Below are 22,907 nucleotides of genomic sequence, written 5' to 3' on the forward strand. Positions count from 1 at the left end.
CCCCCTGCTTTGGCTGGAGACCCTACATCAATTCTGACAAATGGCAGTCCAGTCTCTTCTTGAAAGCTTCCAGTGATGAAGCTCCCACCACTTCCGAAGGCAACTTCTGTTCCACGGGTTGATTGTTCTCCCTGTCAGAAAAATTCTCCTTACTTCCAAGTTGAATCTTTCCTTGATCAGTCTCCAACCATTGTTCCTTGTTTGGCCTTTGGGTGTCTTGGAAAATAGCTTGACTTCTTCCTCCTCTCTGTGGCAGCCCCTCAAATATTGGAAAGCTGCTCTCCTGTCTCCCCTGGTCCTTCTCTTCCCTAGACTAGCCAGGCCCAGTTCCTGCAACCGTTCATCGTATGTTTTAGCCTCCAGTCCCCTCATCATCCTGGTTGCTCTTCTCTGCACTTTTTCCAGAGTCTCAATGTCTTTTTTACATTGTGGTGACCAAGACTAAAGACCAACCTTCCTTCCTTCCTTCCTTCCTTCCTTCCTTCCTTCCTTCCTTCCTTCCTTCCTTCCTTCCTTCCTTCCTTCCTTCCTTCCTTCCTTGAAAGAGGGTGACTTAAGACTCTGTTTTTTCCAATCTCTGTTTCAGTCGATGTTGCAGGGCAAAATGGCACTGTGGCAAATACCCTACTTACGGTCACTCACGCCCTAGTCACTTCCCATCTTGACTATTGCAAGGTGCTCTACATGGGCCTGCCCTTGAAGAGCATCCGGAAGATCCAGTTGGTGCAAAATGCAGCATGGTTTTGTGCAGACCCTGGTGTGCACATGTATTACCCCTCCTGCGGGAGCTGCATTCGTTGCTGATTTGCTTCCGGCTGCAATTCAAGATGTTGGTTGTCCCCTATAAAGCCCTTCATGGCTTGGGACCAGGTGATCTGAGAGAACATCTCCTGCCGTCACATCCACCCAACCCGTCAGAGCGGGGAGGCAGGGAATGTTACGGGTCCCATCCCCAAGGGAGATACACCTGATGGGACCCAGAAGGAGGGCCTTCTCCGTGGTGGCTCCGTCTCTCTGGAACATCATGCCGCAAGAAATTATTCTGGCCCCCACTCCACACACCCTTCCAGAAGGCACTGGAGATCTAGCTCTGCCAGCAAGCCTGGTGAAACCCAGAGTGGGATGGAGCCCATCAAATGGCTCATGTGATGTGTTGTCGCCAGGGTGAGGGGGCATGGGATTATTTTATGAATTTATTACATGTTTATTCGCTTCTATTGTTTTTATCGTTTTCTATATGAGGTTTTCATCTTCCTGCAAGCCACCTTGAGTCGCCCCATGCAAATAGGCGGCAATGTAAATTCCCTGAAATAAATGCATCAATGAATAAATAATAACAGAGCAAAAACAATAGCAAGCAGATTTTCCAAATACACAAACACACCCGCCCACCCACACAAACACACACACTTTAGCGTGGCCAGCGATTTGAAAAAAAAAAAAACAATCCAAAGACGCAGAAGCTCTTTGCTAAAACAGCAGCTTTGTTTATCTTCTGAGCTCGCTCGCTTCTCCTTACCGGCAAGTAAAGTGGGCCATGGGGAATTTAAAAGGCTTCCAAAATTCTATTTTTAACATCAGATTCATCAGCGTGTAATTTACCATCACATCATCCCTGTCTCTTGACACTTGTTATTTCTATTTTGTGTGCATATCCTGATGTTTGCTGTGAACATTTTTGATTCTACTTTTACTTGTATTAGATTCGGAGGGTGGGGCAGAGGAGGGGGGGGGAGAAGAAAAGACAGGAGTGATTGACGCTCAAAAATTTATTATCTTTATTCCTTAGATCGTAACCCCAGTTAATGATTCGTTGCATTGGTGTTCATATTCCCCCCACCCACCACGTCCCCTGGAAGCTCAGATCTCTTTTGCTCCTCAGAAAAAGAGGCCTCCAAAAATCTGAAAGATAGATTGGACTCAGAGATCTTTTCACAAGCTCTTCCGGGTACGTTTTACAGATAATTAAAGTTGGAAGGGAGCTTATAGGTCATCTAGTCCAGTGGTCACCCACCAGTGTGCCAGGGACCACTGGTGGTCCATGAGAAAATTTTGGTGGTCTGCAGAGAAATGTCATCCCTAAAGCATCCCCCCCAAACAATTAATGTGGAGCGTGAAGGATGTGTGTTTGCGTTTATTTTCATGGTCATGATGTGCACTGAAGATGGTGTTTGATTTTTTTTAAAGTTTTTTATTTTAACAACAAAACGACATAGACATACCACATAAAACATAAACACATCATCCTTCTTCATAAATTTACAAACAGTGCATCGGTTGGTTTACCACTTTTTTTGTGTGCATCCATTTCCTAGTCACTAATATAATTATATTACATAATAGCTCATATTATCAATCAATAATTGTATAACCTAATATCATCACTAAAAAAAACATTTATCTATAATTTTATTAATTCATACTTTATCGAGATAACTATAGTTTACTTAATTTATTTTGCAATAAATCATAAGATCATACCAAATCTTGATAATGTTTTATAAAGATAATATCAAAAAAAAGAAAAAAATGCTATATATGCTATATCTGGTGTTTGATTTTGTTGTACGAGGTGCAATGACAATAAAGTAAACTAACTAACTAATCCAGGCTGCATGGGAACACAAGGCCCATGGGAACACAAGGCTTGCGTCGCCTGCATGGCGAACCACACAAGGTAGCGAGGGGAGTGGGGAAGGGCAGGGAGGAGAACTTGCCCCACTCGCCCCACACATCTCACCTGGCCACCGGGCTGCTTCTTTCCGCTTCTTTCTTCTTCTGCTTTTGGCTACACGCAAGGAAAGCAGCAGAAGTCTTTCTTTCTCTCCCCCAAACTCCACCAGAAATGAGACTTGGGACCCTGCAAGGCCTCCTGCTCCAAGAGGCTGCGCCGACTCATTTCTGGTGGGGTTTGGGGGAGAAAAAGAAAGACTTCTGCTGCTTCTGCTGCTTTCCTTGCATGAAGCCAAAAGTCTCTCCCTCTCTCTCTCTATCCCGCTGAGAATGGAGCTGGAGATGGTATCCTGTGATCCCAAATAAAGAACAATCGATCAGTAGGAAAACAGGGTAGGGGATTTTCCTGCAGATTTTTTGGGGGGATTTTCCCAGGGTCTCTGGTCCGCGGGATTTAAAGTTATAAGTTTGGTGGTCCCTGAGGTCCAAAAGGTTGGCAACCCCTGATCTTGTCCAAATCCTCCCCCCTGCCCGCCTAAGCAAGAGACCCTACACCATTCTTTGAAATCCCAAACAAACTCACCCAATAACTACATCAAACCTAACATTAAAATATCCCTTCCAAAGCCAGAGTCGAGGTGGCAACTGGTCTGGAGAACAAGCCTTGAGCTGAAGTATTAAAGGATCTGAGGAGTTAAGAAAGAATTTCTTGACGGTGAAAACAATTAATCAGATGGGACAGATTGTCTCTCAGAGTTATGGCTGCTCCATCACTGAAGGTCATCCAGAAGAAACTGGACACCATTTGTCCCGGATGCAATAAGGTCTCCTGTCTTGGGCAAGGCGGGGACTAGAAGACCTCCAAAGTCCCTTCTGGCCCTATGATTCTATGATATGTTTCCAGGACTTCTGCATACGTTCAGTTACTTTTATCACCAGTTTCTGAGCTTGTCCAAGAGCGTATGAGGGATAGGATGTTTTAGAAGAACAAAATCTACCCCTCCCCTAGACACACACACACTCACACACATACCTCAGAAAAAAAAGACAAATGAATAAGGCATTAGAGGCATTAACCTTGGGCAACTGTTTGAAGACCCTGGATGGGGAAAGCTCTCCACTGGTCCCATATGTTCGAACAGCTGCTCTGATATTTTTAAGATAATTGTATTTGGCAATTTAATGATTTCGAAGGTAACTGTTCTAAAAATTTGACATATATATATATATGTATGTGTGCCAAATTTTTAGAACAGACGCACACACACACACAGACAGACACACACACACAGACACACACACACACAACTTCACAGCATCAATTTCAATGGCACCAAAACCCCAGCCACAGAATTATCAGAGAAGCCATAGAGATTGAAAAAAGACCTGAAAGCATGAATAGAAGAGATGACTCCACCAGACTGTCAATCATTTGGAAGCCTGCACTCACAAACAAAAAAATCTCCACACCACTAGCCAGGCAAACACCTGGGCACAAACAGATCCTGCCCCCCGATACCTCCAGCTCAAACACACCCCAACCAGGCACCCAGATGAAACCTAGCTTCCTAACAAATGATAGCCGTCCACTTACTACTCCAGACTCCATATAATAACTGCAGCAAGAATTGCCTATGCCCAGAATTGGAAATGTGATACTATTCCTTCTGACACCCTGATAATAAAAAAAGGTTTTAGAAAGTGCAGAGATCGATAGGCTATTGATGGAAGATCTGGAACCTATGATATAACTGATTAGAAAGTAGATGTAAAGTGGATAAACAAAAGAAAGGTAGGAGTTATGGTAAGATGAAATAATACTGTGTGAATAATTATGTAAATATATCAATATAAGCCTTAAACTGAATGCAGAAATAACTGTAACAATACTTAGTAATAACCTACATATTTAGGAATATGTCAGTGTGAGTGAACACTGTTATGAATACTCTGTAATGAGTGGAAATATGTTTTTAATTGTTAAAATATGATCAATAAAAAAAACTTATTTTTTTTTTTTAAAAAAAACCTTGGTTGTACCATCAAGCCTGACGGACCGTGGAATTATTGAAATGGTTCCCTTCTTATTAACCTCTATTTGTCTCATATTTTTGTTCTTGTTTAGCTTGGTTTTTCATGTGGAGTTTGCAGAGAGGAGGAGGACAGAACTGTTGGTATTCTTGATGTTTTCTGAGCTTGGTGGTTTTCCTTGCAGAGGTTTGGTTACCCAGCTACGGAATGTCATCAGTGCTATCAGATTACCCCTGCTCCCTGCTAGCACTGATGATGTTACCTAGCTGGGTCACGAAATGCCCGCAAGAAAACAGCCAAGCTCAGAGGGCACCAAGGACCTCTCATTTCAACCCTGAGCTATAAATATTCTCCTTTATGAATACGGGCTTGGTTTAAATGAATAGCTACTACGGTTTTATATGCATCAGTGTCAGAAGCTCTCTAACGCTTCCCATAAAAATCTCTGCACAAATCAATACTACGGGTGCATTTCCCCATATATGTAGCTTTTGTTTTATGCGAGTGCTGTGCATTCAGAAATGTAATAATGGAGAAATAGCTCTCTTCATCCTTTAATTTTGAAATGCAGAGGGAGACAATTAGCCCTTACTAATAAGGTTTACACACTGTCAGAGATAAGACAGAATTGTCATTTTTACTGTCTGGTCTGTTATTTTCCAAGCCGGATTTAATTCACAATAATGTCGTAATATCTGCAATTTCTTTGCCGGTTTACAAATAATACCCTTTTGACGAGACCTCGGGTTCAGATTTCTGCCCTTTGCTGCTAAGCCACAGAAGTGGAATGCCAAGCTAATTGGCAATAAAACTAAAAGCAACTGTCCAAAAATTGCGTAGGGAGAAATATTATCTACACAGCACCAGCCAAACTCTCGGCCAACTGTTAAGAAGTGCAAATACTTTGGAGGGGAAGGGGTGGCTGAGAAGAGCTAAAGTCTGGGCACTTAAATGCGGTTTTTCTTTACTTTTTCTTTACTTTGGACTGCTCATTTTGTTTTATTAAGTGACTGGGGCGCCTCTAATACAACAGAAATAATTTTCAGGTGAGGTAGCATGAGAACGAAGGGTAGCTTAGCCAGTCAAAAGAACGCCCCTCCACAAGAAGGTCAGCCAGCCAAAATTCCCCTTCAGAAGCCCGATGGGTCGGGTAATTGTATTCGCTTTACGGGCTGACCAACCCAATCAGGTGCAAAGTCGCACAAAGTCATTAAGGAGGACCAAAAGCAAAATATACTTTTCCCGGCTGGTTGGGAAAAAATGGGCCCAGAGGGAAATTAGAGACAATGAACTCACTGATCTGACGCTAGACAGCGCATCAAATGAGAATCTGGGCTGATGCCACAAGAGAGAGAATTGAAGGTGGGGACAATGTTTCAGACAGAGGGGGAGGGAGGGAGAGAGGGAGGGGGAGAGAGAGACAGAGACAGAGAGAGAAACAGAGAGAGGGAAACAGAGAGAGAGAGAGAGACTGAGACTGAGAGAAGAGACAGAGACAGAGAGAGACAGAGACAGAGAGAGAGAGAGAGAAAGAGAGACTTGATAAGCATATTTGTAGCTCAGGGTTGAACTATGAGGTCCTTGTGCTCTCTGAGCTTGGTAGTTTTCTTGCAGACGTTTCAGGACCCAACTAGGGAATATCATCAGTGATAGTGGGAGTGGGGTGTGCAGCAAGGAGGAGAAGGAGGCCTGTGAGGTACTTGGAGGAAGAGGAGAAGAAGGAGAAGAGGAAAAGGAGAAGGAGAAGGAGGTAGCCTGGGTCCTTGGATATTTTCTTGCAGACATTTCATGACCCAGCTAGAGAACAACATCAGTTCTAGAAGGGAGTGGAGGAGGAGAAAAGGATGAAGGAGAAGGAGATGGAGAAGGGAAAAGAGAAAGAGAAAGAAGGACTGGTGTTATCTGAACTTGGCTGTTTTCTTGCAGACGTTTCACGACCCAACCAGGTAGCATCATCAGAATTACAAAGGAACAAGGTTTGCTCCCTTAGAAAGACGACTTGGAAAGAATCTTTGAAAAAGGAGACACATTCCCACATTCCTGTTGTTCCCCAATGGGGCCAGGGGTAAGCTATGGGCGTGCCTAAGTCATCCTTTCTATCATTTTGAATAAACTGGATCAAACAAGGGAAGAGGGGGGAAAATGCTGCGATTAGGAACGTTGCAGAAATGAAAACAACTCTTCCTCGAGCAGTGGAAATTTCTCCGCTTTTTTTGGACCAAAGCCCGCCAGAGCTAGTAACCCCTTTTCATACTCACTCGGGCTATATATCATCAGTGAAAAATATTCTCCACGGGTTGCCTTACCCCCTGAGCAGCGATACCTGGAAGCATTTTGGCTACTTCTGCCCAAATATGCCGAAATTGATGTACTCAGCAATTTTTTTTCCCCCCTTCAGGCTTGAGTTATCGAGAAGGCGGCTTCTTTTAAGGGCCATTTTTCCTGGTTGTTCTTGTCAGCAGTTCAGCCTTTGGGCAGCTTAGAATGGAGTGGAGGGAGAAGGGCAGAACTACCCATTATTCAATTTCCCATTTAAAAGAAATCTTACTGGAGTATAGAAGACCATCCGCACTTCGAAGTGATTCACAATATTAGCCCGCCATTAATCAAAAGAGAGAGCGCATTTGTAGGGAGGGCGGGGGGAACAGGATTCCCAAAGAGAGGGATGAAAAGATTTATGGAGGATGGGTCATCTTCGACATATGACCACAGTCGGGACGAGAATTTCCCCATGTTAAGCAAAGCGGGCGTTCAGTCAGTCCTGCCTGATTTTTACGGCTCTTTTTGCCGGGGTTGTTAAGTGATTCACTGGAATCGTTAAGTGGATTGCCCATGGGTAAAGCTTCTCCCCTCAACTTCCTGTGTCAGAAACCAGCCAGGAAAGTCTCAAAAAGCAATCATGTGTAATGTGATGACCCAAAAGGGGCGTGGCACAAAGGCAACACAGTCAGATAAGCAACAAGAGTTCCTTTATTATCTCCAACTTGCCCCCCCAGCGTCCAGGTTACCTTCTGGCTGGAGAAAAACTCTCCCAGGAACAGCCTTTGACTGCAGAAAATTAAGTCCAAAACATGGTCAACACAAACTGTAACTTAAAATCCAAACAAGCCAAACTGAAGTAATTAGTTTGGCAGGGCAGGAACAAGAATTTCAAGCTTGAAAGCACGGCAAAACTCACATGGTTGGGAAGATGCCAGGAACACAGATAAGCCATGACAACACAGGATAAAGTCACATTTGTTCCCAGCAGCTGCCACACACAGCCTGCCTTTCTTATCAACTGTTTTCCCAGCTATGGCTAATGAAGGGAATCAGGGCCCTTTTCTCCCCCGTAAGCCAAGCAACCCACATTGCTCCCTTCTCCGTTCCTCCCTGCGTGCCCTAGGATGAAGAGGGGGCGGGCCTGGGTCTTCCTCTGAACTCCCTCTCCCTTGTTCTACCTCTTCCCTGCTCTGCCCAGCTTCCTCCATGGCCAACGGAGCGACACTCCCACTCCCTGTCAGCTGTCCGGCTTCCTCCTCAGATTCAGACTCTGACAGGGTCATGACATGCATAGATGCATCCAGCAAGACTGTCATGCAACATGCATGTAGAAATCCAGACTTGGAGTTCAAACGGTGTTTGTGAGTGTGCACGACACACTTGCCAGGAACATCTTAATGCAGGTGCATCTGCTCTTCACACTTTAGGTAGAAGTATAGCTTCGTTCCAATCCTCTGTCCTGAAACCATGGTTTTTACGCTGGATGATTTGAGGTTGACCATTAACATTTCTTCTAAAAATAAGTCAAGAAAGCTATTGGCTGCTGAAATATTGTCGGGCACAAAATTGCCCTTTTGCAGTCTATGGGATAATTGCTAGGCTGGGATATTGCAACTCCTTGGGAATTGATCGGTATGTAGGCCCCACACTAAGAAGATTGGAAAAGTGCTTAGTGTGTTAATAATGGCATATAAGTATCCGGCAGGAGGCAGCCCATTGAGCTGTTAACTCTTGGCTAGGCAATTCAGTGTCAGTTATTCTGCAGTTGAGCTATTTCTGCCAGGATTCAGCCCAATGAGAGTTAATTTCTCAAACAGGTGGTGAAAAACAGCAGGATGGGAGATCTGACAATTTGAAAAACAAAGGAGAGATGGAGACAGGCTCAAAAGAGAAGGCCAAACAACACAACATTACCGCTCGGTGGAGATTCTTCATTGTGTCACAACAGGAGCTGAAATTTCAGGCATTGGTTTGCTACCTTCTTTCAACAAGTATTACTTATCTCTAATTTCGGGATTGTTTTTTTTTTTTTATCAACTTAGTTCCTTCTGGCCTATGACATAAAGCTTGATGGAAGTTTTTGAACGGAAGACTTTTGAAATGCCAACTGGAAAGTTGGAGAACAGCCGACTGGATGGAACAAAGTCTACAACACGTTCAGGAGAAGTTTTAGCTCAGTGTTTCGATCTCTCACTTTCCAGGCAGCAGGTAACAGATAATTAGAGTTAGAAGGGACCTTGTAGGTCATCTAGTCCAACCCTCCACCCAAGCAGGAGATCCTACACCATTTCTGACAGATGGGAGTCCAGTTTCTTTTTGAAAGTCTCAAGTGATGGCGCTCCCACAACTTCCGAGGGCAACTTCTGTTCCATTGCTTGATTGTTCTCACTGTCAGAAAGTTTCTCCTTATTTCCAGGTTGAATCTCTCCTTGATCAGTTTCCATCCGTTATTCCTTCTCTGGCCTTCAGGTGACCCCCTCCTCCTCTCTGTGGCAGCCCCTCAAATATTGGAAAACTGCTCTCATGCCTCCCCTGGTCCTTCTCTTCCCTAATTAACCAGGCCCAGTTCCTGCAACCTTTCATTGTATGTTTGAGCCTCCATCCCCCTAATCATCCTGGTTGCTCTTCTCTGCACTCTTTCCAGAGTCTCAACATCTTTTTTTTTTATAGTGTGGTGACCAAAACCTGGTTTCAGGCTTAGTTCTCTGCACCTACAACTCAAGGTTTTGTTTGAACTATATGGACCAGAAACAGACTATCTTCACACCCTGAACTATTCCAACCACGCCAAAGCAAATAAAGATTATTAGAGGACTAGAGGCTAAAGTGTATGAAGAATGGTTGCAGGAATTGGGTATATCTAGTTTAATGAAAAGAAGGACTAGCGGGGGCATGACAGCAGGGTTCCAATATTTGAGGGGCTGCCACAAAGAAGAGGGAGGACAATCCATTTTCCAAAGTACAAAAAAGCAAGACAAGAAGCAACGGATGTTAACTAATTAAAGAGAGAAGCAACCTAGAACTAGGGAGAATTTTTTTGACAGAGGAAACAATTAACCAACGAAACGGGTTGCCTGCAGAAGCTGTGGGTGCTCCATCACTGGAGGTGTTTAAGAAGAGATTAAATGATCATTTGTCTCAAATGGTAGGGGGTCTCTTACTTGAGCAGGGGGTTGGATGAGAAGACCCCCAAAGTCCCTTCCAACTCTGTTTCTTCTGCCACTTGATGTTTGAAGAGCCAGATGCCGAGTTGAAAAGACCTCGAGAAACTCTGCACTTGACTCTTCCGGATACCAGTTGCTGCATTTGTTTAGACGACAATTAGCATTTGCTGGCACGCGAAGCCTTGCTTGAGATGGAAACGTCTGTTGCTCTGCTCCTGGGCAACTTCATTGCTTCTCTTTCTTGGCAGTCAACTGTCCCTAATAATTGATTCTTTCAACATCTGGTATGCAGATTAACATGTGAGGTCTAATGGTCCCAAAATGGAATGGCAATTCATTTTCATTGGGCTTAATAAAATAACCGAGAGAGGTAAGGGATCCGGAGTGTCAGGAACACTTTAAAAACCAGTTTTTCTCTCCTCCTATAAAGCAGCAAAGAACCCACTGACCACATTATGGATCATTACTTGGCCAAAAGAACTTGCTTCTCCAGAAAGATAATTAAATGTGTAGATAATTTTCTAGCGTATGAGCTCATGGGAAGCCAGGTTCTTACTTCCAGACTGATCTCTAATAAAACTCATTTCATTATGCTTGGTTTAATCCCTCAATGGGAGCCTGGTGCAATTTATCTCTCGCAACATCTATCCATTCACCTTTAGGACATCTGCCCAACATTGTGAAGATGGTTATGGGTCACCAGAATTCCTCTTTTTGATGTTCCTCACCATCAAGATGGCAGCTTTGGAAGCCATATTTCATTTAGAAGCTTCAAAGCTGCCACATTTAGTGCCTGGGAATTTGGGAGGGGGGATTTCATAGAGAGTAGAAGATTAGACTCAACATTCTTTCTCACATGTCAAGGACAAGTCACCCTGCACCTGGAGAGAAGGGCCTAGAGCAGTGGTGGCTAACCTTTATGGGGCCTGTGTCAAAAATTGTACACGCGCTTGCATGCACACACTCACATGCCAGCATCCAGAAGGCAATGTGTGTGCCCCCCATGCCCCCTGCACATGTGTGCACGATTCCCCCCCCGCCACCCCCTTACCTGCACTGGGCACCTCCCAGTTGATTTTCGGCCCATTTTTTGAGGCCTTTTTTGGCCTCCCACAGGCCACGAAATGGGCCCGTTTTGTCACTTCTGGTGACAAAACAAGCCTGTTTTTCAGCCTCCAAAGGCTGCAGAGGCTGCCCTCGAGTTCTGGGAGACCGAAATTAACTGGGAGATGTGCGCATGCACAGTGCAGATAAGTTTGTCTGTGGCTCACATGCCTGCACCAATGGCTCTGTGTGCCACCTGTGGCAGGCGTGTCATAGGTTCACCTTCATGGGTCTAAAAGAATGTCTCCATTTGGGACAAAGATTTGATTGGGCCATAGTGGGTGCAAGCAATGGATCTTTGATTTCTCCTTTGGGAAAGGAAAACCCGGAACTCCCGGATTCGGGTTTTCCCAGATATGCCGATATGACAACTCTAATAAAATGGAACTTGGAGAAAACGCCTGACTCGGAGTTTGTTGGTTTGGAGTTGGTTCGTTGGAATGCTGACATAAGACGTTCTTTGTCTCTAGAGCAGGGGTATCAAACTCAAAGCTGGCGGGCTGCTTCCAGCCCGTGGAGTGCTTATATCCAGCCCACGGGGCTAGCCTGGGTAAACAGCAAAGGACCCAGCCCCTTGGTGCCTCCGTGGGCCAAAACAGAGCTCAGGGAGGACACGCACGTCCCTCCCCTGCACCCCATTTTCAGCTGTGACCGTTTCCTGCAGCCTAAAAACAAAAGGAGAAATATTTCCCCCTTTGCATTGGAACCTGCAAGGAGGGACAGAAAGAGAAAGAGGAAAGACAAAGGGAAAGAAGGCAAGACGGTAAGAGAGCAAGGAAGGAACAAAAAAGAAGGAAAGAGGGGAAGGAAGAAGGAAGGAAGGAAGGAAGGAAGGAAGGAAGGAAGGAAGGAAGGAAGGAAGGAAGGAAGGAGGAAGGAGGAGGGGAGGAGGGAGGGAGGGAGGGAGGGAGGGAGGGAGGGAGGAGGGAGGGAGGGAGGAAGGAAGGAAGGAAGGAAGGAAGGAAGGAAGGAAGATCATAATGAAATTGAGTTTGACACCCCTGCTCTAGAGGAATAATGTTGAGGGAATGAAAGGGTCATGAATCTTCCTTGTTGTCCAAAAAGATAAGATCAATGTTGGGCAAACTCTAATCTGCCTCTAAGTCTGAAGTGCCAAGTGAAATGGACCAAGAGTCTAATTTGACTTACAACCATTTTTTTTTTCCTGAAGACCAAAGACTGGAATATATCACTTTTGTTGTTATTATTATTGTTGTTAGCCTGGCCAGTTGGGTCTGATAGTACTGAGATCCAACCATGAAGAAATTCACCCTTTCGAGATTCTGTCCCTGTAAACTTACAACTGGTTTCATTTCCTAACCAAGTAGCCTCACCAGAAGGGAAATTTGGCAGAAGGGAAATTTGGCGGAAACTTCACAAGGAAACTTTGTTTAAAACAAAACTCTTACCATCGCAAGTGGAACAATTCCCATGAACGTAGATTGGCTGACAAAGATCTCGGAGACCACCAGCTCACTCGCAGCCTCATCTCGAGGGTACTCAACCTGCCAGGTAATTTGTTGGGCTCCAGCCAACTCACTGCTGTTGTCGATTTCAAAATCCATTTGAAAGATCTCATAAGAAGTTATGTTGATCCTGGGAGGAGAAAAAGAAACAGAACAGTAGGACCTGTTTCTCTATTCTTTTTCTTTCTTTCTTTCTTTCTTTCTTTCTTTCTTTCTTTCTTTCTTTCTTTCTTTCTTTCTTTCTTTCTTTCTCTTTCTTCCTATCTATCTATATTTATCATCAGTCTGTCTCTATCTATCTCTGTCTTTATTCTATATCTATCTACCATCTGTCTGACTCTGTCTGTCTATCTATCTCATGGTTTAAGAAACTGAATTTTATAAAAGGACTTTTGTTATCATTATCGTTATCATTATTGGCTGTGATGTGGAGAAAAGGAGAAAAAAATTCAAGTCAAGCTCCCCCAAATGATGGCTTTAGAAAGGCTACTAGGAGAAAAAATAAGAAACATAACCGTATCTCTCTAGCATGCTTATAACAGAGGCAAATTCAAGAGCCTATAATGAAGAAAATTAAAGAGGTGAGGTGTTCCCAGCTAGAAGATCCAAAGGGACAGTTGGGGATAGATTCAGAGGTGGGATTCAGCAGGTTCTGACCAGTTCTGGAGAACCGGTAGCAGAAAATTTGAGTAGTTCGGAGAACCAGCATATCCCACCTCTGACTGGAGATTTTACAGTCTCCTTCCCCTGCCACGCCCCTTCAAGCCACGCCCACAGAACCCACAGGTAGTAAAAACAATTTGAATCCCAGCACTGGATAGATCTTCCTGGAGAAAGTCCATCTATGAGTTGACATGGACTTGGTAGAACAGCATCAACCAGAAGCAGTCATTATGTAAACACTGGAAATGAAGCATTGTGTGAGTCCTCCTCCCACCCCAGACCTCCCTTGAAATAGACACCTCAGCGTTCAGGATACTTTCCCGATACTTTTCCTTTTCAAGAGCACATCCCGTTAAGCCCAGCCGTGATACGGAAGAGAGTTGAAATCACAGGCCGTTCCCAACAGTATGCAAAGTGACCCAGATCAGGAGAAAAGGCTTTCCATGTTTTTCAGCACTCATTTGATGATTCTAGTGGAGGAAGAACAATAGCGATATACATTCCTGATGATTCCAGCTTTAAAGTGCTGGATTATCCGTGCCCTTCTCTCTTTCCCTCTGCAGCCAATTTGCACACATTAAGCACTGCTGGCATTAAAAAGAGAAAGAGAGGAGTTAGTGCAGCGCTTTTGTTCTAATCTCTCTCTCTCCCTCCTTCTCTTTCTCACTTTCCCTCTCTCTCCCTCTGTCTTTCTTCCTCTCTCTCTTCCTCTTTCTTTCTCTCTCTCCCATCTCAATCCCTCCCTCTCTCCCTTCTCTCTCTCTTTCTCTCTCTCTCTCCCTTCTGTCTCTTTCTCTCTCCCCTTTTTCTTCTCTCTCCCCCTTCCCTCTTTCTCTCCCTCTCCCCTTCTCTCTCTCCCACTCTCTTTCTCTCTTCCCCCTCTTTCTCTCTTTCTCTCTCTACCCCCTCTTCTCTCCCCTTCTGTCTGTCTGTCTGTCTCTCTCTCTCTCTCTCCCCACTTTCTTTCTCTCTCTCCCATCTCAATCCCTCTCTCTCTCCCTCTCTGTCTCTTTCTCTCTCTCCCCTTTTTCTTTCTCTCTCCCCCTTCCCTCTTTCTCTCTCCCTCTCCCTTTCTCTCTCTCCCGCTCTCTTTCTCTCTTCCCCCTCTTTCTCTCTTTTTCTCTCTACTCCCTCCTCTCTCCCCTCCTGTCTTTCTCTCTCTCTCTCCCCCGCTTTCTTTCTCTCTCTCCCACTCTCTCCCCATCTCCCTCCCTCCCTCCCTCACCCACTCTCTTTCCTGCTGCCAGGAAAGAGGGGGGAAGCTGCTTCACCTCTCAGAGCAATTCTCTCTAATTAGATATTGTGTGAGAGAATAACTGCCTCGCCCGACTGTTTTAAACCAGACACATGATTCACAGATTGAGCTGGCCTAAGAAGAGAAGCCTTGGTCACCGGAGGACGGACGGTCTTCCATCCAAGGCCATTGTTTCCACCTATCAATTATGCAAACCAATCATTTAGCCTAAGGATTCAGGAACTCCAACCACAACACACAAACAACACACAAACAAGAGGGAAATCAATCTGTGATCTTTGTTCCATATAGTTTCCCAGGTTGTGGCTATAAAAAAAAAACAAATGCTAAAAGCTTCTCAACGTTCTTTTTTTCCTTCCTTTCTCATACCCTATTCCTTCCTTCTTTCCTTCTTCTGTCTCCTTTTCTTTTCCTTCCTTCCTTCCTTCTTCCCTCCCTCCCTTCTTTCCTTCCTTTTTCCTCTCCCTCCTTCTTCTTTCCTTCTTGTGCTCTACGCCCTCCTTCCTTCCTTCTCCCTTTCTTCTCTTTCCTCCCTCCCTTCTTTCCTCATGCTCCCTTCTTTCCTTCCTTTTCCTTTCCCTCCTCCTTCCTTTCTTCCTTCTTGTGCTCTATGCCCTCCTTCCTTCCTCCTTCTCCCTTTCTTCTCCTTCCTCCCTCCCTCCCCTCCTCCCTCCCTCTCTGTCTTTCCCTCTGAAGCTTAGCTTGTTTTTAATGGCTACTTAGCTCTAACCATCACCCGTTGACTCAGGTCCTTTCTAGAGTATTACAAACGATGGCTCCTTCCAACTCTGTCTTGGTAGGTAATTAACTGTCAATTCAAGTCAGGCCTCTTATCAGCTCGCCTGGGAGCTCAGCAAAACCCCTGAATTCAAGAATGACCCAGAGAGGGAAAAATTGGGGGAAACTAAATTGCCTTTATTTTACTGTTCAAGGAAGGTGAAGAATGGCACTCACAGAAAGCTTCTTATGCCAGTAAATATGTTATTACAATCCACAAAAAGCTGAAAGTGTGTGTTCAGAGCCATCCTGGCATATGTCAGAGGAACAAAGGATGAATGTGATCTTCTTTGGTTGACCGGATCTTGTTCTTTCTCTCACAACCGCCCGAGTCAACTAAACTGCCAAATAAAGCATCGGCCACACGACCAAGAGAATCCAACAGTGGAAGACATGGATGAGACCCTCAAAGGAAAGGCCCAACCAATCCAGTCTACAGAACCTTCCCAACTAATTGACCTTCAGGACAGGGGAGGGGGGAGGTTGCACAGAGATGAACGGCGGAGATTCGATTCAAAGGCGATTTGATCGCATCTCTGAATCAAATGAACTTCTGGGATGAAATCAGCAAACCGATCTGATGCATAGAATCAATTCCATTGTCAACATTTACGAGTCAGATCACACTGAATCGAGGTGTCAAGCTTTTTGCTGTTGCAACTATTATCGCTGCTCAGCTTGGCAACGAACTCGTGGGTGAGGGCAGAAGAGGAGAGGGAGATAGAACTTAGGTTTCAGACCTCAAGAGGCCAAGCGTGAGAACCAAGGACGTTTTGACAGGTGTTTATCAGAGCCAGAAAGACTTTCTCATAACAATACCAGGAGATCCAATTGGACAATGTGACCTGCTCTAATTGGAGAGGGGCAGAATTTGAACTTTGACTGTGTGGGTTTTTCCACGGGAAATAGCCAGATCTGGTTTTGCCCTCATCGGTGCCAAAATGATGTACTCAATAAAGTTTTGCATTGAGAGATTGGATCATCTCCGACATCCTTACTTTGGTTGGGTTTGTCTGTCGGAACCTTGACACAAGATTCAAATCGCATTAAGGCCAATTCACACCCTCTTGAGAACAGACAACTTCTTCAGGAGTTAGGGTAGCTGAGACCACCAAACCTGAGCAACAGCTTCCTTCTACAGCAGGGGTGGGCAAACTACGGCCCGCGGGCCACATCCGGCCCGTTGGTCTTTTGAAACCGGCCCGCCAAAGATTGGTACAGAATTAAGGTTTGATGTGAACGATTGAATGATTGCATTCATTTGATTTTGACTTGTAATGACAGGCATTTCGACACCAGGTGGCGGCCCGTCTGTAAAATTTTAAAAGTCAATGAGGACCCCAAGCCAAAAAGTTTGCCCAACCCTGTTCTACAGCATAATAGGGCACATCTCATTCCGTTGGTGCTCTCCAGGGTCCTGATTCTTTTGGTTTCTCTATTGCAGTGGTGGCTAACCTTTTTGGGCTCCTGTGCTGAAAAATTGTGTGCGCTTGTGCGCACACTCTCGTGTGCCAGCACCCAGAAGGCAATGCACATGGCCCCCCATGCCCCCTGGGCATGCGCACGCAATTCCCCTCCCCCCAAAGCTGCCGCCCTCTTACCTGAACTGCACCTCGCAGCTGATTTTTGGCCTATTTGAGGCCTTTTTCGGACTGCCAGAGGCTTGAGGGAAGCCTCTACAGGCTGGAAAATGGGCCCATTTCGTCACTTCTGGTATTTCTGGTAAAAGGCCCGAAAATCAGTTGGGAGGCGTGCGCATGCGCAGTGAGGTAAGTTTGCCTGTGGCTCGTGTGCCCGCACAAATGGCTCTGTGTGTGTGACCTGTGGTTCACCATCACGGCTCTATTGCCTTCTTCCCAGAAAACCTTACTTTGACCTCATATGCAACATTCGATCTTTCTTGTGAGAACAGCGCAACATCTGAAGAGCTGTCAGCTTCAATGTATACCTTCTAGCTAGTAAAGAATTCTTAGCAGAATAACAGAACAGAATAACACAATAATATTGGATGGAATGTTCATGGGTGGAGTAGGGTGTTACCTGCATTGAGTAGGTGGCCAAGGGGGGTCAAAATACAAACATCCAACCAATCACTGTGCAAACTTTGTGCCATGGTCTTCCTGGCTTCCCAGTCTTCTACTCGACCCCAAGTCAACCCATGGACCTCACATGGACCTTTTCGAGAAGCAAACATTCAGAATAACTGAGTTAGAAGAGACCTTGGAGATCTTCTAACCCAACCTCCTGTTCAAGCAGGGGACCATTTCAGACAAATGGTTGTCCATTCTCTTCCTTAAAAGTGTTGGAGCACCCATAATATCCTGGAGGCAAGTTGTTCCAAAGATTAATTGTTCTCACTGTCAGGAAATTCCTCCTTAGTTCCAGGTTGCTTCCATCCTTGATTAGTTTCTACCTTTGCTTCTTGTCCTGCCCTCAGGTGCTTTAGAGAATAGCTTGACTCCCTCTTCTTTGGGGCAGCCCCTTAAATATTGGAAGACTCTATCATGTTCTCCCTTTACATTTATTATGCAAATCTTAGTTCCATTGTAAAACACTTTGTGAGCTTTCTCTGAGCTAGAGTAAATATTCTAAATAAATAGCAATATTCCAATATCTCAGGCGCTGCCCCAAAGCTATTCTCCAAAGCACCTGAAGGCAGAACAAGAAGCAACGGATGGAAACTAATCAAGGAGAGAAGCAACCTAGAACTAAGGAGGAATTTAGCTGACAGTTAGAACAATTAATCAGTGGAATGACTTCCCTCCAGAAGTTGTAAATGCTCCAACACTGGAAGTTTTTAAAAAGATGTTGGACAACCATTTGTCTGGGATGGTACGGGGTCTCCTGCCTGAGCAGGGGGTTGGACTAGAAGACCTCCAAGGTCCCTTCCAACTCTGTTGTTGTATTCTAAATGGGCTTCCAGTAGCTCCATCCACCAAAACAGGAAAAAAACAACAACCACAACCTGTTACTTTGAGTGTTGGGTCAAAGAAAAGCATGTTCCATCCACTCAAAAAGTCTTGCCAAGCATTTTTGCTAATCACAGGCCTCTTCCACCCTCCCTCTTCTGCAAACTTAGCAGAATCCAAGTGTCCTTTTGAGAAAGAGAGAGAGAGAGAGAAGAAAAAAAAAAGAAGACAAAACTTTGGTAGGGATAAAGAACCAAAATATCCACGTGCGCTCGGGCCCATTATTTCTTCCAAGCGATAGGATGCCTTGTAATTTCAGGCAGCTGGCATGCTTGCTAATAAGTCCATTTCTATGGAAATGAGTTCGTAACTATTAATTTCGCCTGCTCCTGATCTATTCTTGATGTGCTTTTCAAATTTAGAAAAGCGATTCATGATTCTCTCAATTTGGTAATTACTGACTCCCTTTGATAAATCCTATCCAGTGTTTCAGACATGAGACATTCATTAGACGTATTTCTTTCAAGGGAGGGGTGGACTGGGGGTGTGGGGGGGTGTGTGGAATAATAAAAAGGGCCACTTAGCTTTATTGCTTCCCCGCAGCCTTAAGTGAGCAGCTCCCGAAACAAAGCCCAGCCGTAGAATTGGATGCTCGATTGTAACTTTTCGTCCCGCTCCCTCACCTCCGAAAATTTCTGCAGAGTTGTTTGGTTTTTTTTGACAAAACTTGGGAGTCATCGAGGCAAACCTTTGCAAAGGCGTTAAGGAGGGAGTTGGAGGAACAACACACTTTGAGTGCCCTTCCAAAACAGGCGTAAATTCAAGAGAGATGGTGTTGGCCTGTGCCGCTCTTGAACACTTACAAATCTGGCTTTCCGAGGAGCCTGTGTTTGTGTCTTTTGTGTCGGTATCGCAACGGCAGCCAAGAACAGAAAAATTGCATTTGGCAAGAAACAGAGAGGTTCAAGCAATGCGGCGTTCAACACTTTGGCCTGCTGGCGACAACTCTGTGGGTATAACGCCGTTTCTTTCTGGACAGCCCATGGCAGCCCAGAACTGTTTTGCAGACTGACAGGTATCAAGCATTCTTAGCCACGTTTGGAAAGAATGCTCACATTCAAGGAAAAAGAATAGCTCACGGGGTGTGCCTCTTTGCAAGCTAAGGATGAAAAACCAGGGCAGTAGGACTTTAGATCTAATTTCAGAAAGGCGGTTTTTAAAAAGGCAGTAAGGCAATCCTGGGAAAAGACACGGCTGCTTTAAAGAGTTGGAGATAGGGGTTACATTTGTGTCTTGCTGGGGTAGGAAGGATTTTTTTCAGAATTGAATGCAAAGCATTGCACAGTCACTTGGATCCTGCCTGCATGCCTTTCTCTCCTTCCTTCCTTCGTTCCTTCCTTCATTCCTTCCTTCCTTCCTGCCTTCCTTCCTTCCTTACAGGATTAGGCCAGTAATTTCTTCTAACAACTGGTTCTCTGAACTGCTTAGAATGTTAACAACCGGTTCTAGCAAATAGGTGCAAACTGGTAGAATCCCACCCCTGCCAATACCTCAGCCACACATGTTCTTACGAAAAAGCCAGCCAATTTGCATCAACTCCATCAACCAATCAAGAAATGACAACACAGCCAACCTCCCCACCAGTATTTATAGGGAGACGGCAGCTCTGATCACGCTTTGCTCGCAGAAGCACGAAGCTGAAAGCACCAGACCTCGTCGAAACGTCGCCAAGATACCCTCAATCTTACACGGGAAAAGACCCGAACATGCCAAGACCTGCATACCTGTACCCGTGAAAATCTACGAAAACAATAGATATAGATATAGATATAGATATAGATATAGATATAGATATAGATATAGATATAGATATAGATATAGATATAGATATAGATATAGATATAGATATAGATATAGATATAGATATAGATGGTGTTCAGCTTTGTTCGGGTACTTTCCCACGTCATTATAGTTGTGCTTTTAAAGTTGTAGCAACGTTTCGCCGAATCTCATCTGCCATCATCAGGCTTGTGTATTGTGTTCGTCTGAATACCATACATATAAATACCCGTGAAAACTTAAGAAAACATATATAGATATAGATATATAGATATTCTAAAGTACTATTGCACAATGTTAGTTAATAAATTACTTTTGATACCAGAATAATACCAGCCTCCTGATATGATTAATAAAGGAACAGGATCTTACAAGAGGCAAAATCTGCTTCCCAAGCATCTGTCGTTAATAAACAAAAGAAATTTTAAAAAAAGGATGGAAAAAGACATCCGTTACAAATCTACTGAGGAGGAGAACAGTTGGCTTACGGCAACAATGACGAGAGAAAAAAAAAACCAAACTTGCAACAACTGTATATTCAAAGGATGAAGGTTGCATAGGCTTTCAAACAAAGGTAAATTGAATAAATGATTTACAACAAGGTGGTGAGGATATTATGGAGTAAAACAGAAATTTCTCGGTAGATTCTGTTTGGCCATTCTGCAAATGTTTTGAGAGCAAAGGAAGAAATAATTTCCCCTCCTTTTTGAAATTCATGGGGAAATCTGCAAAACTGAGTCACTACGCTTTAGAACAGGGGTGTCCAACCTTGGTAACGTTAAGCCTGGAGGACTTCAACTCCCAGGAATTCCTGGGAGTTGAAGTCCTCCAGGCTTAACGTTACCAAGGTTGGACACCCCTGCTTTAGAAGATGGTTCTTTCACCCATCCTTGATTCAAAGGGGGAAGGGGCAAATCTTATTTTTCTCCTCCCCAACAGCCTCACAAGAAGAATAGTTTGCAGCAATCCATCAATATTCTAACGTGGACATCCAGGTGGGAAACGCCATAGGAAGGGAGGATCTAATACATATTTTCTCAAGCTTGTCAAGATGTGTGGACTTCAACTCCCCAAATCCCAAGGCAACTGAGGAGAGAAGTTACTTAAGGATGCCTTGGTTTTAAAAAAACAAAAAAAACACATTCAGTTGGTCTGGACCAATGTTTCTTAGCGTTGGCAATGTGACGATGTGTGAACTTCAGCTCCCAGAATTCCAAGCTGGCTGAGGAACCCTGGGAGTTGAAGTCCATAGATCTTCAAATGAACAAAGTTGAGAAACACTGGCCTAGTAGCAGTGGTGGGATTAAAAAATTTTTTACTACTGGTTCTGTGGGCGTTGCTTGGTGGGCATGGCAGGGGAAGGATACTGTAAAATCCCCATTCCCTCCCCACCCCACTAACCTGCTTTCCAGCTCCATTCTCCGGTGCAGGGAAACCAAAGGAGACTCAGCCAGTCAACTGGGACTCAATGGGAGGCAGAGAATAGATGGGGTTGTTGGAGCCAGTCAGAGGTGGCATTTGCCAGTTCTCCTAATTTTTGCTACCGGTTCTCCACAACTGGTCCTAACTGGCTGAATACCACCTCTGCCTAGTAGGTCTTACAGCTTGAGGACAACAGCCAGGACATTTTTAAAATGTTTTTTGATTGGCTATTGGCTTTACCTCTACTGTATGCCCTGCTGTGATGTTTTGAAAATACCCTACACAAAGATTCTATGACCTGATTTTTGTGTAGGCCACCATATAGTCCCAGCCCAAGGACTTATTCTCAGTTGTATAGTATAGCTGCAAAACCAGACTTGTGACACCTGTTGTGTGCTCAGCTGATGAAAATAATAAACCTGGGTAATAAGAAAACATCGGAAGCACCCAGACTGGTTGGTGCTGCCAATTCGCTTCCATTTTTCTTGCTAACAACCGTACAAGAACTCCCCGTTTATTTGATTTTATCAGCCTCGTCGTGACAAGCCAAGAGGAAAGAAAGACAATTGCATCAATTATTTTTATTTGCTTCCTTCAAGGGGGTGGGATGGGGGGTGAGGAAACTGCTCTTGCTACCAGCATGAAGCCTCCAACGCCGTTAAACTTGAAAAGATGATTCCCAGAAGGAGACACGGAGAGATGGAATTCCCAGTGGGAAATTCTGGATAGAAGTCAGGATAGAAGAGTCAAGGGCAAGTCAGAAGAAAGAATGAAGGAGAACCTCAAAAGTCGAGGTCGGTCAAGGCTCCAGAAATCCAGAACAGCTCAGGATCACCCTGTGGGCTTCCTAAATCAGGAAGCCTTTGGCTGTCTCCTATTCAAGAGAAACGAGAGGACTACAACAGGCAGAATTGGTCCGACTTTTTAAAAGAAGTCAACATCTGAAATTCGGGCCCTCACCACCAGTGATCAGATGGCAGGTACTCCCAATCCATACAGGTACGCTATTGGGAGGGAGGGTGGGCAAAAAGACAGCAAAGTTAGGTTGAGTCCCAACTCTGCTACCGTGTTTCTCATATAATAAGGCCGGGTCTTATTTTTTTTGAGCCCCCCACAAAATGGCTAGGCCTCCTTTTCGGGGGTGACTTAATTCCGCCCCCTCCCTTGCATCTTCGGGTGGGTCGGCGGCGACGGCTTGGATGTTGACCTCGGTGTTGGTGGGGCATTTCGTATCGGGGTCAACGCAGGCAGCACCATATCCGGATGTGCAACAAAAGTACTTCCTAACGGCAAGCCCCCCCGCCATTCCCCCCCATTTCACATGTTTTAATATAGGCCTTAA

At 44.7% G+C, this 22,907-nt stretch overlaps 1 protein-coding gene across 1 annotated transcript in view; it reads right to left on the bottom strand.

The window, feature by feature from the left end:
• The window catches only part of LOC113446513 (transmembrane protein 132B), a 209,520-nt gene that overhangs the window by 43,609 nt on the left and 143,004 nt on the right, over positions 1-22,907 (bottom strand). The window contains exon 4 of the mRNA XM_087913473.1: positions 12,644-12,830. Coding sequence (XP_087769599.1) covers positions 12,644-12,830 — 187 coding nt within the window. The remainder of the gene's footprint in view (positions 1-12,643; positions 12,831-22,907) is intronic.

The sequence above is a fragment of the Pseudonaja textilis genome, chromosome 15 (assembly GCF_049901715.1).
Source record: "Pseudonaja textilis isolate UNSWEBS1 chromosome 15, rPseTex1.2, whole genome shotgun sequence".
NCBI classification, from domain to species: domain Eukaryota; kingdom Metazoa; phylum Chordata; class Lepidosauria; order Squamata; family Elapidae; genus Pseudonaja; species Pseudonaja textilis.